Source organism: Peromyscus maniculatus, chromosome 3, assembly GCF_049852395.1.
Source record: "Peromyscus maniculatus bairdii isolate BWxNUB_F1_BW_parent chromosome 3, HU_Pman_BW_mat_3.1, whole genome shotgun sequence".
NCBI classification, from domain to species: domain Eukaryota; kingdom Metazoa; phylum Chordata; class Mammalia; order Rodentia; family Cricetidae; genus Peromyscus; species Peromyscus maniculatus.
In genome coordinates this window covers 30,901,119-30,917,075 of record NC_134854.1, presented here as the reverse complement: position 1 = coordinate 30,917,075, position 15,957 = coordinate 30,901,119, and the positions used below count along the sequence as shown (strand labels likewise).

Sequence of the window (15,957 nt, the reverse complement as noted above, 5' to 3'; positions counted from 1 at the left end):
GTGGCGTACACCTTTAATCCCAGCACTCAGGAGGTAGAGCCAGGTGGATCTCTGTGAGTTTGAGGCCAGCCTGATCTACAGAGCGAGATCCAGGACAAGCACCAAAACTACACAGAGAAACCCTGTCTTGAAAAAAAAAAAAGGAGGAGGAGGAGGGGGGGAGGAGGAGGAGGAGGAGGAGGAGGAGGAGGAGGAGGAGGAGGAGGAGGAGAAGGAGGAGAAGAAGAAGAAGAAGAAGAAGAAGAAGAAGAAGAAGAAGAAGAAGAAGAAGAAGAAGAAGAAGAAGAAGAAGAAGAAGAAGAAGAAGAAGAAACATGCTATGGCACAGGGATATAAAGACATATGAAACAAATCATGATTTAACAAAAGATTATTCACTTAGGCAAGTAGACAGGGAATTGGTTTATAAAACTGTTGCTTTTCCATAATAAAAGCATTATACAAAATGAGATAGTCATATATATGGTTGTTTAGATTCATATAGTAATTTTAAAAATACACTGGAAGGCTAGCATTGTAAGTGGTAAGAAATATGCATTAAGTCCATACTTACTGTCTTCTACGTCCCAGCACTGAGTGATTGGGTCCCCGTACTTTACATCCTGCCGTCTAGCTCGCCTATGGAAAGAAGATTAAGCTAATTAGATCTTCAAGTGTAACTGGAATATAGAAAGGCTGTGTCTCATGCTAACACTGGCAGATGCAAACTGTACTTGTGTTACTGTGCAACCTAAATGCAGGTCAGGGTTCCCATCAATCAAACATTAATTTAAATTCTTGTGGTAGAAAAGTCCCAACACAACAAATCCTGTTTCGTATTAAGATTTTCATTTAACTACTGTTGTTTTTTCTAACTTAATAAATTATTCAACAGAACAAGTTGAACATGACTAAGATCCAGGTTTATACACAAGACACAGGAATAACTCTTCTTCTTCTCCTGCCTGTCAAAATCATAATATTCAAAAGTGTTCTAGTGAGTATGAAAGTACATATAAACAAAGAAACCTCATTGTGTCTAGTTTGATTCTATTACACATTTTATTCAATTAATTATGTTCAGTTGGAAATAGAACTACAAGTTCAATATGGCATACATGCATACTTATTATTATCAATAAACATGTAGCTATATTGGTAATTGTGAAAATAGTACAAGAGATTTTGCATTATGTCACATTTTCCTTAAGAGAAATCAATATCTATTTAAAAAGAAATGCCACATTCCTACTCAATCTCAGTATGTCTTATACCTTAACATAGTTTCATTATCTTAGTCTATCTTTAATTTTTAAACAGAAAGCATTTTAATTTTCACATAAAAACCTTAATATTATACATATTAACATGTTATTACATAATATTTTTATATGTACACATATAAGTGTGATATGTTGAAATTGGGTTAAATGTATTTATCTCCTTAAAAAATTTTTTCAATAAAAATATTCCAAATCCCTTCTGGTTTGTCTTAACTGTACAGTTCAGTGTTATTACCTACAATCTACACTGTGCCACAATACGCCCGCATTTCTTATTCCTATCTAACTCTATTGTGAAATCCTCCAGATCCCTCCATCCCTGCTACTCTCTCCAGTCCATGTTGTCATTTCAGAGATCAGAGAAACAGCAGTAAACTTTCTCAGAGGCTTGGGCTGCTCCCCAGGGGCAAAGCTGCCCAGATGACAACCTTGAAAGAGTCATCCATTGTACACATCTGTAGCCTCTTGATGGACATTATGTTAGGTGAGGGAGCACATCACAGTGGCATGTCTGTAAGATCAGAGATACAGTCTTGGGAAATACAGGAAGAAAAAAATTATGGTCCTGTAAGGAACATAAGGTCATGAATGTTTTTAAATCTTGGCTTCTTCAGGAATGAGATCAATTAATCAAAGCGAACATTTATTGCCAAGTAATGAACACTAGTTTTTCAGCTTCTAGAAAAGAATTCCCCAAAGACTCACTAAGATGAGTCTATTCTGGGCAGAAAAGTTTAACAAAGTGCTTGCAACTTTTAACTCCTAATAATCATATTTACCCACTTATGTTTAATTTATGGACTAGACATTATATAAAATTTCTGTGTTTTAACCAATATGTGCAGATGTATAGCAAGTACCTACCACCGTTGAGTCCTAATGTTTATAAATTTGACAAATCGGTGAAATATTTAAGATAAAATAATGTCCACGTGATAGTGAAACTAATACATGCTCTTCACTTAAAGCATCAAAAGATATCAAAAGTTCACAAAATAACCTGAAAATTAAAATAACCAAAAGCACACATAATTTGTTGACAATTTAATCTAGAAGAACACACTTTCAATAACACCTTAGAAAATAATGTTACTAATATGTACATTCAAAAACAATGGTGGTAAAACACTCATCTAACATGAGTATTACTGATAGGCATTCATATTATTTTTAATTGTTTCATTATTAAAATAGTGTCAAAATGTATATCTTATAACTCTGGATAAGTTTTATTTGTGTGTGTAGAATAATGCAATGGTTGAGCTTTCCTGCATGTTCCTAAGTGTTTAAAATAAAAAGCTACCAATGTTAAGGAAAACAGCTTATCTGAGTGACAGAAATTGGCAAATTATAGTTATTAGAGTAAAAATAAAATTGAATCAAGTCACTCATGTATTGTGGGCTGTGTCGGCACGTCTACAAACATAATTGTTTATAAATGACTTGCAAAACAAAAGAAGAAAATATGTGCATATTTAGAAGTCTGATGGCAGGAATGTGGAAAAAAGTAGTTAATAAGAACAATTTGGGGAGGTAGACAGGATGTCACTATGTAGCTCAGGCTATTCTGGAACTCATGACAATACTCCTGTCTCAGCCTCCTGAGTTGTGGGATTACAGGCACAAACTACCATAGTTAGTTGTTAAAAATACTGTATAATGATTTATCAGATTTTTTAAAGTTCCACATTCCACAATTTTATAACATGATTTATCCTCCAACTTTCACTTAATATAAAGTGTTTGACTATTTTAATTGTAATATTCCTTCCACAGGCAGAGTTTTCTATTTGTCTTTAACTTAAACTACAAGCAAGGCCTTCGTGTGAGAAACCCATGTGGGAGGGAGGAGCGCCCTGACCTTTTGGAAGTGGGTGCATATCTTGAGCAAGCATTTCCATCCCAAGCACAGTAGGGGTCTCTGGCAAGACAGCAATCTGCACATGCTTTCCCATAAATGTCACATCTGTGCAAGGAGAGCTGAACCAATCCATCCCAGGAACCAATGTACAACTGTTGCTGCAAATCAAGCAGAGAAAACAAATCAGCCCCTTTGCTCACATTAGTCTTGAGACAACTGTTCTGTAATATCGTCTTATAGCTCCAAGTCCATTTGTGAGTGTCCTGCTACCTGTTAATGCTTGTGCAGAATTGTGAGGAAGGGTAAAACAAATCAATCTCTTCCATCCCAGCCGGACTCTGTTTTGAAGATGTCAATACTGAAATGGACAACTATTATGGAATATTAGTTTAAGATGTGTCACATTCTTTTATGCTGCAGAATATTTGTTTAATGATGCAAAGATGTGATACATTCTTTTATGTTGCATTTGTTTAACTATGTAAAGCTGAGTTATTTTGCCTGTATAAAACACCTGATGGGTCTAATAAAGAGTTGAATGGCCAATAGCTAAGCAGGAGAGAGAACGAATAGGTGAAGCTGTCATGCAGAGAGAAAAAATAGGAGGAGAAATCTAGGGAAGAGAGAAGAGGGAGAAGTGAAAAAAGAAGAAAGAGGGGATGCCAGGGGCCAGCCACCTGGCCACACAGCCAGCTACAGAGTAAGAAGGAAAGAAAGATATATAGAATAATAAAGAAAGATAAAAAGCCAGGAGGCAAAGCATAGTTAAAGAGAAACAGGACAATTTAAGTTAGAAAAGCTGGTTAGAAACAAGCCAAGTTATGGCCCAGTATTCATAAGAATAAGTCTCCATGTATTTATATGGAGCTGGGTGGCACGCCCCTAAAAAATTAAAACAAACAAACAACAACAACAATAAAAACTACAGACAACATTCTAGAAATTTAAAGTAGGCTTGGCAATAATTTAAGAAGGTAGAAAACCAGCGCTCGACTATGGAATTAAGATGTCAAATTATTTCTCAATAGTAGAAATTATACTTTGGTAGGCTCTAGAAAGCACAGATATTAATGGCAACATTGATGACATGCCTCTGCCATGCCTGTCAACATGAGGACTGACTAAAAGAGACTCCTGACACTATTTTTAGATGAAGTGATCTCTGAAAGGATATAAGTTACAATTGGGAGAGTAGATGTTAAGTATCTCTATGCAGACATCACCAGGTAGACTTGAGCAATACCCTACCACAAAGCAAAGGCTGTAGGATCCTGGAAACAGCAAATAAATGACACTTTGAAAGCTAGTCCAGGAATTCACGCAGAACTCCCCATATACATCCATGTGTGTGTGTCTGCAGCAGAGGTGATGCCGAAGGAAGAATAGTGTAGGTGAGTAAGTCTCCGTCTCCGCTCTCAAAAACTTATGGTCAACTCTAGGGGACTGCTCTCAGCTTTGAATTAAGGAGGAACCTCACAGAAATAGACTCTAGCATAAAAAGCACAGAGGTTCTCAACTTATAGAAATTTACCTTGTACTTCATCGCCTGTTAAATTCTGTTGATTTTCTTGTCATTAAACACAAAGAATTCTGTTTTCTGTTTTTCCACAATTCTCTGAAATGCTTATGGCGAATGACTACACCTTCCTCATCACCTTCATCACCATCACTACCTTCCTCTTCATCCCTGGAGCTCTAATGTGCTTCCACCCCTCCCACTGCTGGGGGCTTGGCTTTGCTCTGTATCCTCCTTTGCTTAGCTTGTTTGCAAGGTTCTAACTACTTCCTCTCACGCCAGCCTCTTTTCATAACCCCAGCCTCTGCAGAGGGCCCACTCCATTCCACAGACAGAGCTTTCTAAACAGATGGTCTTCTCGTGACTTTCCCCTGCTTAAGGACGTTAATGGCTTTTGTCCTTAAGCTGTTAAGCGTCATGAGGACAGGTAGAGTCTCACACACTCAGACTTACTTCTTCAGAATCATCTCTCACTTCCTCTTACCCTAAGCAGACATATGTCTCAGGTCAAATTTCAGACACACTTAATAGAAACAGGTGTAGACTCTTACTTTTCTCGTTCTTATTCCTTCCTTCTATCCCTCTTTTATTTATCTTGTTAACTACATCATTCATGACAGTTTGTCTATCTCTTTCCTTCCCTCCCTTCCCCTGGTCTTTCTGGCTCCTTTTCAAATCATTCTCTCATTTGTCTTTCTGGTGGATGCTTCAATTAGTCCTCTGCATTGTTGGTGGCCTTCTCCCTCTGTCAGGTCTGCTCAGAGCTTCTGGAGGGGAGATTAATGCTATGTCACTCATTCTTCTCCGTATCTTCAAAGCACGATAGCAGAGATTCAAGCAATCAGTGTTTTTGAATGAGCAAATCAGTGAAAGGGCCTCAGAACAAACCCATTTAGACTTTCCTCTAAGAACTGGGCTATCAAGTTTAATTGGGGACATATATTTTGAAATGGCTTTCTTAAATCTTGAGTGTATGTGTAGAAATGGAATGGTAAGTCTAAATCTACTCTATCAAGATGTGGATTATAATATGAGGGAAGTGTTAATTATTATTATATATAGTCATGATTGTCAAAATTGGCCACCATTAACACTTACATTGCTTTGTCTACAACATTGGCATGTAGCATTCTATTTAAACTCACAGAAGGATGAGGATATAGTTCAGTGGTAGAAGAAGTGAAATGATTGTCTAATATTTTTAATGGCCTAGGGACAATCCCCAGCACTGAAAAACAGAAAATCACCTTTTGTTCATGACTGTCAACAAACACAATACTCAGGAGGTGGTGTCTGAGTTAGATAATGTGATTCTGTCCCAAAAAAAGGACTCAGTAACTTGCTTAATAAGTGTAAAATCCTAGGTTTGATCCCAAGCATCACTAAGCAAGTAGAATTAAATAAACTCATAACAAACACGAGAGTTCTCTAGTTCAGAAAATTGCTTCTAAGAGATTGTTATTGAGTAAAGTGTTGAAGGTTGACTTCAGTGTTGTGTACCATGGTTCATCTTTGAAATCCTAGACTCCCTAATTAAAATACCTTTTCAATGCTTGTGATTGGCATCTTAAATATATGTCTTATGACTTGAGCAGAAATACAATCTCAGGAGAACAGACACCCACTCTTTTTTTTGGGGGGGGAGGAAAAGGGAGGAGCACACACTATTCACTATTCCATTAATCTCTTTCTCTCCATTCTCCCAAGGCAAGGCTGAAACCAAGACTGCCGATAAATCGGAGGAGAAACAGGCAAGCTTCAACTTTCTGCATTATTAATGACTTAACTTCTAGTCTCCAGTTTCAATAGATTCTGCAAATGAATTTTGATTCAGGGAACTTGAGACTTCTGAAGTTAATTGTTAACCAGTAATTACAAAGTACCTACCTGTTTCAGCGAGAGCTCCATATTCAAGATAGCTGTTGGGTGCTGCGAACAGAAACAAAACAAAATGTCAGTAAAAACATTCACAGCCTTACATTAACCAGTATGTTGTTTTATCTTATGTCAAGCTTGGCTGTTCAGACTCCCACTGAGAGGAGAAAATGACCTTAGTCCTTGCTATTTTCTTGCAGTGTATATTGATTCTACATTAATAGACATGATGAAAATGCTTGAGGTATTTTATCAGAGAGAACCTAGCTAACTGGATGAGGAAGTGCTGTGTTGAAAATGCTTCCTAGTTATTCACAAGTTTTCACTTTGTTCTAAATCTGCATCTTAATACTGGCATATCATTCATACTAGTGCTGACAAGAACATCTCCATGATTATTTATTGCTCCACTCTGATGTTACTTGCATCAAAGATTCAAAACATGTTTAAGTAGCAGAGTTTGAAAAGTTATGGTTCTGTTTGTTGATGATAATATTCCTTATGTGATGCCTCAAGATATCAGTATGTGTAGTTTCATGATATGGGTCAGATTTTATTTCTAATAAGACCACAAGCATGAATAGAAAAGCAACCAATCAACCAAACAAACAAACAAAAAAGGCAGGCAACTCGTTAAGATACCTTATATATCTATTATCTATCTGGTACTTATTCATTTATTGCTTTTATGTACTAATTGACAAACAATAGATGTTAGAAAGTTAAGAAAATCTGTGAAAGAAAATTTTGAAGTTAAAAAGTTTGTTCCAATAATTTTTTTGTTGTGCTTAATTTTAAAAGCATGGGCATTCCCATTAAATTATGTTTGGGTTTTTGTTTTGCTTTTAATTACATTTTACCTCAATAAAGTCATTAAAGAAAGAAAAGAGACATAGGTAGAGAAGAGGAGAAAAAGGAGAAGAGAGAAGAAAAAGAGGAGGAAAGGAGAGAAGAGAGGAGAGGAGAGGAGAGGAGAGGAGAGGGGAGGGGAGGGGAGGGGAGGGGAGGGGAGGGGAGGAAGGGAGTCTGGTGGCTTAACCCAGTGGTGAGTTGTTTGCATGTGAACAGCCCTGGGCTTCATCTCCAGCACACACACACACACACACACACACACACACACACACACACACACACCACAAACACACACACACACACACACACACACACACGATAGATAGATAGATAGATAGATAGATAGATGATAGATAGATAGATAGATAGATAGATAGATAGATAGATAGATAGATAGATAAGAAGAAGAGGAGGATAACAAGAAAAATCTATGGCCACTGAGATAACAGTTAATCCTTGACTCTAAGACCCATTGGAGAAGATTTGTTATCATACATGTGCACATGATGGAAACTCACTAAGCCCCTGTTCATTCACCCTTATGTTTGACATCAACTTTTCCCTTAGGAACCACACAGGATTTTGTTTTGGAAGAGGCCAGATAGCAGGTCTTGTTCTTGTTAACTTCTTGACCACTATTATCATCACAATGTAAACAGGATCCTGGAAAACCCAGCATGATAATTAACTTTAGCCCTTCACAGTGGAGGACTCAGTTCTTTCCAGGCAATGGATGTTTACATCGAAACAGTTTTTAATAAACATTTTAAAAAAAACAAAAACATGAAAGAACATATTTTCTAAGAAATATAACTATTTCTAATGTCTCATTTTTCATGAAATAATTCTAAATCCCACAGAGTAGCTACAGAGAGTGCCTGCCACACTAAAATGTATTTGTTGTTAAAAGCAGAATTTAAAACAAAGAACTCTTCCTCCAGGCCTGCTAATTCCCTTTGAGAGGTAAGAGGATTGTGGCTTGCATAACTTGTTATCATTATTTTTTTTTTCAGTACAGTAAATCAGGACTCCTACACATGATTTATAAACTTTTCCAGTTTTCTCAATCCGTTTAGGGAAACATTGCAAAGTAACATTCATAAAGTAGAAAAGCATCCGGGTACTAAGAGATCCCAGGCTTTCATTCAGTGTGGCTACCCTAGGAGAATGCAGTAAGGAGAGGTGACCCACGGCTACTCTCAGTGGTGTTGTGATCAGCACCAGAAGTGAGTGCTTTGCTACCTGCTTATGACCTGTCCCAATGCTTAGACCATTCAAACAGTGGGAGACTTCTCCGGGAAGAACAGAGAAAAGACCAAGTGTCCACGAATAGCACTGTGCAGTCTCAGCCTGTCTGGAGCCCTGGGTCCCCTCTCACCTTGAAGACCTGAAGCTCCTCCAGCACTACTTCTTCCATATTCCACTTCTCCTTGGAAATGCTGACAACTTTGAGGACTGTTCCAATGTCTGAAAAAAACATGGACCCATAACCCCACTGTTTCTGCTCCAATATTTAGTTGAGTGCATATGCCTAGAAATCTCAAATTTTTCCCTCACATTTTCCTCTGGATGCTTTCCAAGAAAGTTGCCCAAATTAAGTAGTGAAAAATGAAGCCTACTGTATACTACATTGCTCTTCTAGAGCAGATACTTATAAAGGGAAAATACACAGTATTTTTGGTAACTAAATGTATAAGACTAATTTAAATATTAGTTGAAATAATAGAATAAAAAATAACTCTAAGATGTTCAAAACTATTAAATACAATTTTACAATGCAAAATTTACTTTTTAAAGCCACCACATTTTCCCCAGGAAAGGTTACATAGTGCCACCTAGTGGCTGAGTGCTATTTATGATAGTGAAGGGCTAAGGACCTATGAACGAGCTTTGGACGTCCAGTGCAAATTAAATTTAGCTCATGAGAATTAATAACATACTAATTAAAGTTCTGACCCTTAAATAGTCATCCCCGCAGTCTCGGAAATGGAGCATCCCTTAGATTATCGGGGTTTGCACTTGCCATCTGTGACATAATCAGGCTGGACAGCTGGCGCCCAAAGGTCCTAGTTACGACGCGATCTTTCCTAATAAACTTAATTTCTGCAAAACCATTGCAGTATTTAAAAGTCAAATAATTATAAAATTGTTTCACATTCTTAGAAACCTGTTCCAGTAAAATATCTAGAATTTAAAACGCATTAATTTCTAGTGCAGAAATGCTCAGTTTATTAGGTAGCATGTAAAATACAGGGTGAAGTTCTGAGGGTACATGCTGTCTTTATTGCCACCTGAATAGTATTATTGCATTATGTTTTTCTTAATTTTGAGAATCACAAAAGGCAATAATTTGTTGTGTAAAAATGTATGAATATATAAATGTACATGTAAATGTATATGTATACGTATATATATATACATACATATACACACACACACACACACACACACACACATATATATATATATATATATATATATGATCATTTAAATTCACGAGCTAAACAATTTCAGAAAACATTGGCAAGGCATTAACAGATGTTTACTTGATTTTGGCAGATAAATATTTTGGAAGTTTTTGTTTTCTTTAACCGTTAATGAACACTTCAATTTCTTTGGCTGAAAGTGTGGTTTGAGGGTACCTGTTCCCAGAAACATGACATCATACTGTCCGTCTTCAGCAACCACGTGATCCACCACTATCTGCGTCAGTCTGTAGTCCACATTGATTCTCTTGAAGGTCGGCGCTCCCGCCACTGGGTACACCGACTTGTACATCACCGGGTGCCGCCTTATGAAACTGATGACATCGTCAGGAAAGTCTCGGGTGGATTTAATCAGTGGGTCATAGGTTTTGCTTGGACACTGAAAAGAAATAAGTACAGGAATAAACACACTGCATATGCACCTGAGAGGTGAATGCTATGGATAATAAATAGATGACAGAGCTGTAGAGGAATCACCAACGTGCGATAATGCACTCTACTTTCACTAGAGTGAAATCTGGGTTTGGGCACGCCTTTAATCCCAGCACTCGGGATGCAGAGGCAGGCGGATCTCTGTGAGTTCCAGGCCAGCCTGGACTACAGAGTGAGTTCCAGTAAAGGCGCACAGCTACACAGAGAAACCCTGTCTCAAAAACAAAACAAAAAACATTAAAAATTATGTGACGTTACCTGAATTTTCTAAAGTTTCTCCAGTGTAATCTTACTTCCTTTAAAAGATCATTATTTTCCATAAAAATTAATTTTTCTAATCAGGCAGGATGGTGCATCCCTGCAATTCTGGACCAGGGTCAGGGCAGGATCATCCAGGCACAGGGACAGCCAAAACTAATACAGAGTTCAAGGCCAGCCTATGTTGTAGAGTGAAATCAAATCGCATTACCCTCCAAAAAGTTTCTAAGGACGGTACTAGAAACTTACATTGAAGAAACTGGCGTGAAAATATTCTATAAACACAAGAATGTATGGAAAAACTTTATTTGTAATTTTAAATAAACTTAGGATTCCCTTCCAATTTAACCACATTTATTAAAAATTGAAACAGATCAACAAGTCACAAAATTATCTCCAAAAGAATTTTAATGGTTTGAAATGATAATTATCCACTTCTGCTATAGCTGCTGTGAAAATTGAACTGTGCCCCATCCTGCGTGCTGTTTCCTTAAGCCTAGGCTCTTTGTATATACTACAGGCCCCTTCCTGCCTCAAACAGCTTCCTGGGAGCACATATTAGAGAAAGAGTTAGCATCAACTGCCCTCTGGTGGTCACACTTAATTTATATCAAGCACAATTTGATATAAATTCACTGAATTTGGTATGTAGTTATCCAAAATAAAGAAGGAATGACATTACAATTTGAATATTTTACAAGGTATATACTCTTTTATATTGTAAATTTAATTTATGTTTCAAAAACTACATTCTAGGAAGCTGCCTTTAGTAGGATAACATCATCACATTTCAGATCTTAGTAGGATAACATCATCACATTTCAGATCTTAAAAACTATATTTGATCAATACAAGCATATAGAATAAAATGAATGATACCAGAGAAAGTCTCTATAAAAGTATCATGACATTGTCAAAATAAAATAAAAAACTAAACTAAACAAAAATCTTAAATTTCTCTAAAAAGATGACATGGAATAAAGTTCCTACTGATGAAAACCATTTAAACTAGGCACTAATTAGGATTATACCAGTGCTTCAGAATCTCCTCCTCGGAAGTCAAGAGGGGCATTATTAGCTGAAGATCCATGAGTAAGTGATAATGGACAGCTCTCACTCCAAGTTTCATACCAATAAAATCATAATGACCCAGAGTGCCCAACACAGAAATTGTACTGAGAATTTCAAGAGCTCATTAGTGCTTTTCTAATTAATTTGAGAGTATCTATCTGTTACAAAGGTCTTTCATTAAGAAGCTGATCCTCTCCTGATGTCTAGTTATTTGCCCCAGGTCTGTAGGAAAGAGATATGGCCTGCATCATTAGCCATTTGAGTGCCTGCCACTGGAGGCTGGTCTGAAGATCGAAATCTGTGTGCTCCATCACCTCTTTGTGCATTTCCCCTTCATCCAAAGAGAATCTGTCAGCTCCACAGTGGCAGGAGCCCTGTAGTAAGTAGATTGAGTCAGACTTGAAAAGAACGTAGGCACAGATAATACTAAGCTTGTTGCCGATTACAGATGCACATTTGAGTCTCACTCAGTGGCCATTTCTGAAGGAGCTCATATCTCATAACACCTTCAGTTCAATCTGATTGATTTGTCATTAAAAGCAAGATTTTGCCTACCTCACACGTTGGAAAGAGCCCTTCAACTTAAGGAAAACAAACTCTTTATACTTCATATCTGCAGGTACATAGCAGACAAAATTTCAAAGGACTTAATTCATGATATCCAAGCCACAGTTTTTGGTATCAAATTTTAAAACAATTATACATTTCTTTGTAAGACATTGCAAGTTAAGATCTAATCATTTAGTAAACATGTAGCTGACAGTTTTCTTCCCAGCTTGCCTCTGATAGGTTCTGAAAGATTCTCATGTAATAAAATCTAAGGGATAAAAAGAGAAGAGAAAAGGAAACCTGGTTTCTATTGAAAGCTACAGAAAGTTTTTGGGAAATACATTTTCTTCTTAGGGCAGATTTCCCTGTGGCATGCTGCCAGTGTTCTGCTGAGACCCTTGGCCCCTGGTTGCTAGGAGTGATCCCGGGTCCTCAGTGCTGTGCTCACACAAGCGAAAAGAGGTTTTGGAGTGTAATTACTCCCTGAGGTTTAAGGCAGAACAGGATGAGCCAAATAGTGTTGTTTTAGTACATTCAACCCAGGGAAGGTTCACCTTGGTAACACACAACTGAGGATGCCAAAAAGCTACGCAGGTAAAGCAGGAAAGAAAGTCCCATAAAGGGCAAAGAAACAAACAAACAAAAAAAATGTAAAGAAATACCACATCTAAGAAAAGCCATATGCAGTTACTAATTTTCCTCTGAAGATTCCCACTGAAGCTGTATATCCCAGGTATTAGTTTGGGGTATGCATATATTCATTTAAATTTGTAACCAAGTTGTCATAATTCAGCTAATCATCCTACCCCACATAATATCTTTTGTTTCTTCCTATGTTTTCCTAGTATTTGTTTGCCATCTATGAAAAGCAGGAATTCGAATTGGTTAACTGTGTTTCCTTGCTCTTCTCAAAAACTCTTAAGACAGTTTAAACTTTGAGAGAAGAAAAGGATAGATCAGAAAGCTGTTAGTCAGACTTAAAACGCCAACACGTTGCTGGATATATCGCAAAAGTTGAAGAGAGAAGAGAGCCCTCCTAGACTAACCCTGAGATGCCAGGGTGCAGCCCACAGCAGCCAGCTGGCTGCACTTGCCTAGGTGTGACTCTGTTATGCTTGGCAGGTCCAGGCGTTTGTATAGAGCCTTCAGGACAGCAGCAGGAAGCAATGGATAAGAAGAGAAGAAAAGTGGTTTTTTATCCAGTGAAAGAACGCTGTTGTGGCAAGGCTGCAGAGAGCTGTGAAAAGGTCCTCCATTCCATGATGCCGGCTGCTTTCTGCTTCCTCCAGGCCCCATTTTCCTCATAAACTAATCAGAGCAATGACTAATAAGAGGAAACTGGGCTTTCAACTGTGCAAACCAGAGAAATAAGCACACCACGCTTTGTGTGTGATAGATTTTTAAAAAGTCTAATTTGTATTATAATTTGAAAATGAAAATTTTATAAGTGGAATTTCACCCCCCGATCATTCCTCTAAGCCTCAATCTTAAATAGATTGACAAAGAAAGACCCTAAGTATATGGCCATTAGGGCATAAAAAACTCTAAATTAATACAAGGAACTGGAACTTTCTGAGCCCCACTCCCCTGTCCTTCAGAATCCCTTTCCTTTAGAGGAATTCCTGTAATAGAAAAATCAAAATACTATTGAACATAGTAGGTAGTTTGGGAATTGGGGAGCCCAGTTTAGAAGCTGAGGTTGTGCTTTTAAAACAAGTGGGAAAGGTGAATGCCTATTTAAAGTAAGTTGCCTCTCACTGTTTTTGGAGAAGCAGCCTAGATCTAGTTAGCCATGGGGTGGTCCTGATGTCTGTTCTGTCAGACTCTGCAGAAACTTCAGGTTTAGGAAGTTGTATTTCTTGAGGCACAACTCTACTGTAAACTTTCAAATCAAGAAATTCTCACAGTGAGTACACCACTTATGATTGAACCATGTCCATCTGGAAAACTAAGGCTATACAAATCAATGATATCACCTATTAATCCATTAGTCTCTATCAATAAAATAGAGGATTTATGATAATCATTTGTTTTGATAATTCAAAATGAAGCAGAATAAGTTGACAGTGAAAGCAGTAGTCATTTGGAAAGGAATTAAAAGTGAATTACTATTTTTACAAAATTTGAAAACTAGGGCAAAATAGTTTTAAGATAGTAGAACATGTTTCCGATATACATCTACATTGTGAAAGCAGATGCTCTTTTCAGCTTTGGAGAGAAGAATGGTTTAAAACTGAATTCTACTTCTGAGTAAACATTGGGCAGCATTTTACACTAATGTGCAAATTATGAAAATGCCTTCTCAGGACTGGGAGGCTAACTCATTTCATGAAATGCTAGCCACACAAGCATGGGGACCTGAGTTCCAATCCCTGGTAGCCACATGAAAAACAGGTCCATTTGAACCCAGCTGTAACCCCAGTAATGGAGGCCCAAAGACAGGATGCCTGGGGCTTGCTGGTAAGATACAAGGTAGTCTTGCCAAAGTGGTGAACTCCGGATTCATTGAGAAAGGCTGCCTCCGAGATAATCATATACAGGGAGTGACAGAGAAGGACACCCCACAGCTGCATGTGCATATACACATGTGTACACATAACACATACAAAATAAACACAGCGCGCACACACACAAATCCTTGTCAAAACAGAATGACACTGTAAAATAAATATCTTTATTTGCTAAAACTGTATTAAATTATTTTTAGTAGATCAATTCTCAAAATTGAAATAATCTTTTACAAATCTTCCTGAGATTGAGATTTTTTTTCAGACTATTAGTTTTAGCCTGTTTCCAGTTTGTCTTTCTTGTCTAATTTGTACCATTCTTTTTTGTTTTTGTTTTGTTTTGTTTTGATATTTTATGTCAGTCAGAACCTCACATCACCAAACTGAACAGGAAAATAAAGATTCTAAAAATTCTTCTGCACTTGTTGATTTGTTCAGCTGCTCTCTTCAGACACCAGAGGGCAGAAGAGTCAGTCACCTAGGTAAAATCTTTGTGAGTGTGCAGGTTTATTAACTTAGAGTATCGTGGACTAGGAATTGAGATTTGGCATTGGTCCACAGTGGTACAACATTCTACCAAAACCAAGAAAATTAAATGAGATGGGAATGACTCCAAGCCTGTAAGCATTTAACTGAGGTCCCTACTGGGCTATCAACTCGGTGTTCAATCATAAAAATACTATGGATACAGAAAATACAAAAGCAAAGGCTCTAACCAATGTATGGGAAACAAATTCTATATTCAGCAAATCTTTCATTGACATTAGAAACATTCCCCTATATTAAAATAAAAATGTCAAGTGTTGCAAGACTACAGAGCTTCATTGTACTCATTTGAGGACTGACCAAGCCCTGGAGAAACAACTCAAGACTCTAGTTGTCTTGCTTAACACTTAGAAGGGCTCTCTATACATAGCTCCTTATATAACCTAAGTCTAACTTAATAAAGTCTATCACTTTAAAGCTCATGAGACCATGAACATGTATGAATGGTAGTTGTTATTTTCCTCATCCACACAACTGTGTTAATGAATTAATATTATGATTATGTTTTAAGAATGTATGAAGTACATTGAGTGAGTTAGCACACATCTGTTATCCTAGCACTTGGGAGTAAGAATAAGGAGGGTCAAGAAGGTTAGGAGTTCAAGGCCATTTTTGACTACATAGCAAGTTTGAGGCTCATCTGCACTACATAAGACCCTGTCTCAAAACAACAACAAAAGAATATAGTGAGGCACCATATAAGTATTTATCAAATGTCCATCATAAGGAATATTCAGTTATA

The 15,957-nt window shown here is 37.3% G+C and overlaps 1 protein-coding gene across 1 annotated transcript in view; it reads right to left on the bottom strand.

The window, feature by feature from the left end:
• Sema3d (semaphorin 3D) overlaps window positions 1–15,957 on the bottom strand; it is a 191,657-nt gene that overhangs the window by 14,666 nt on the left and 161,034 nt on the right. Inside the window, exons 12-16 of the mRNA XM_042272919.2 lie at window positions 10,009–10,231; window positions 8,745–8,833; window positions 6,527–6,568; window positions 3,124–3,281; window positions 554–618 (exon numbers count right to left, since the gene is read on the bottom strand). Of these exons, the coding sequence (XP_042128853.1) occupies window positions 554–618; window positions 3,124–3,281; window positions 6,527–6,568; window positions 8,745–8,833; window positions 10,009–10,231 (577 nt within the window). The remainder of the gene's footprint in view (window positions 1–553; window positions 619–3,123; window positions 3,282–6,526; window positions 6,569–8,744; window positions 8,834–10,008; window positions 10,232–15,957) is intronic.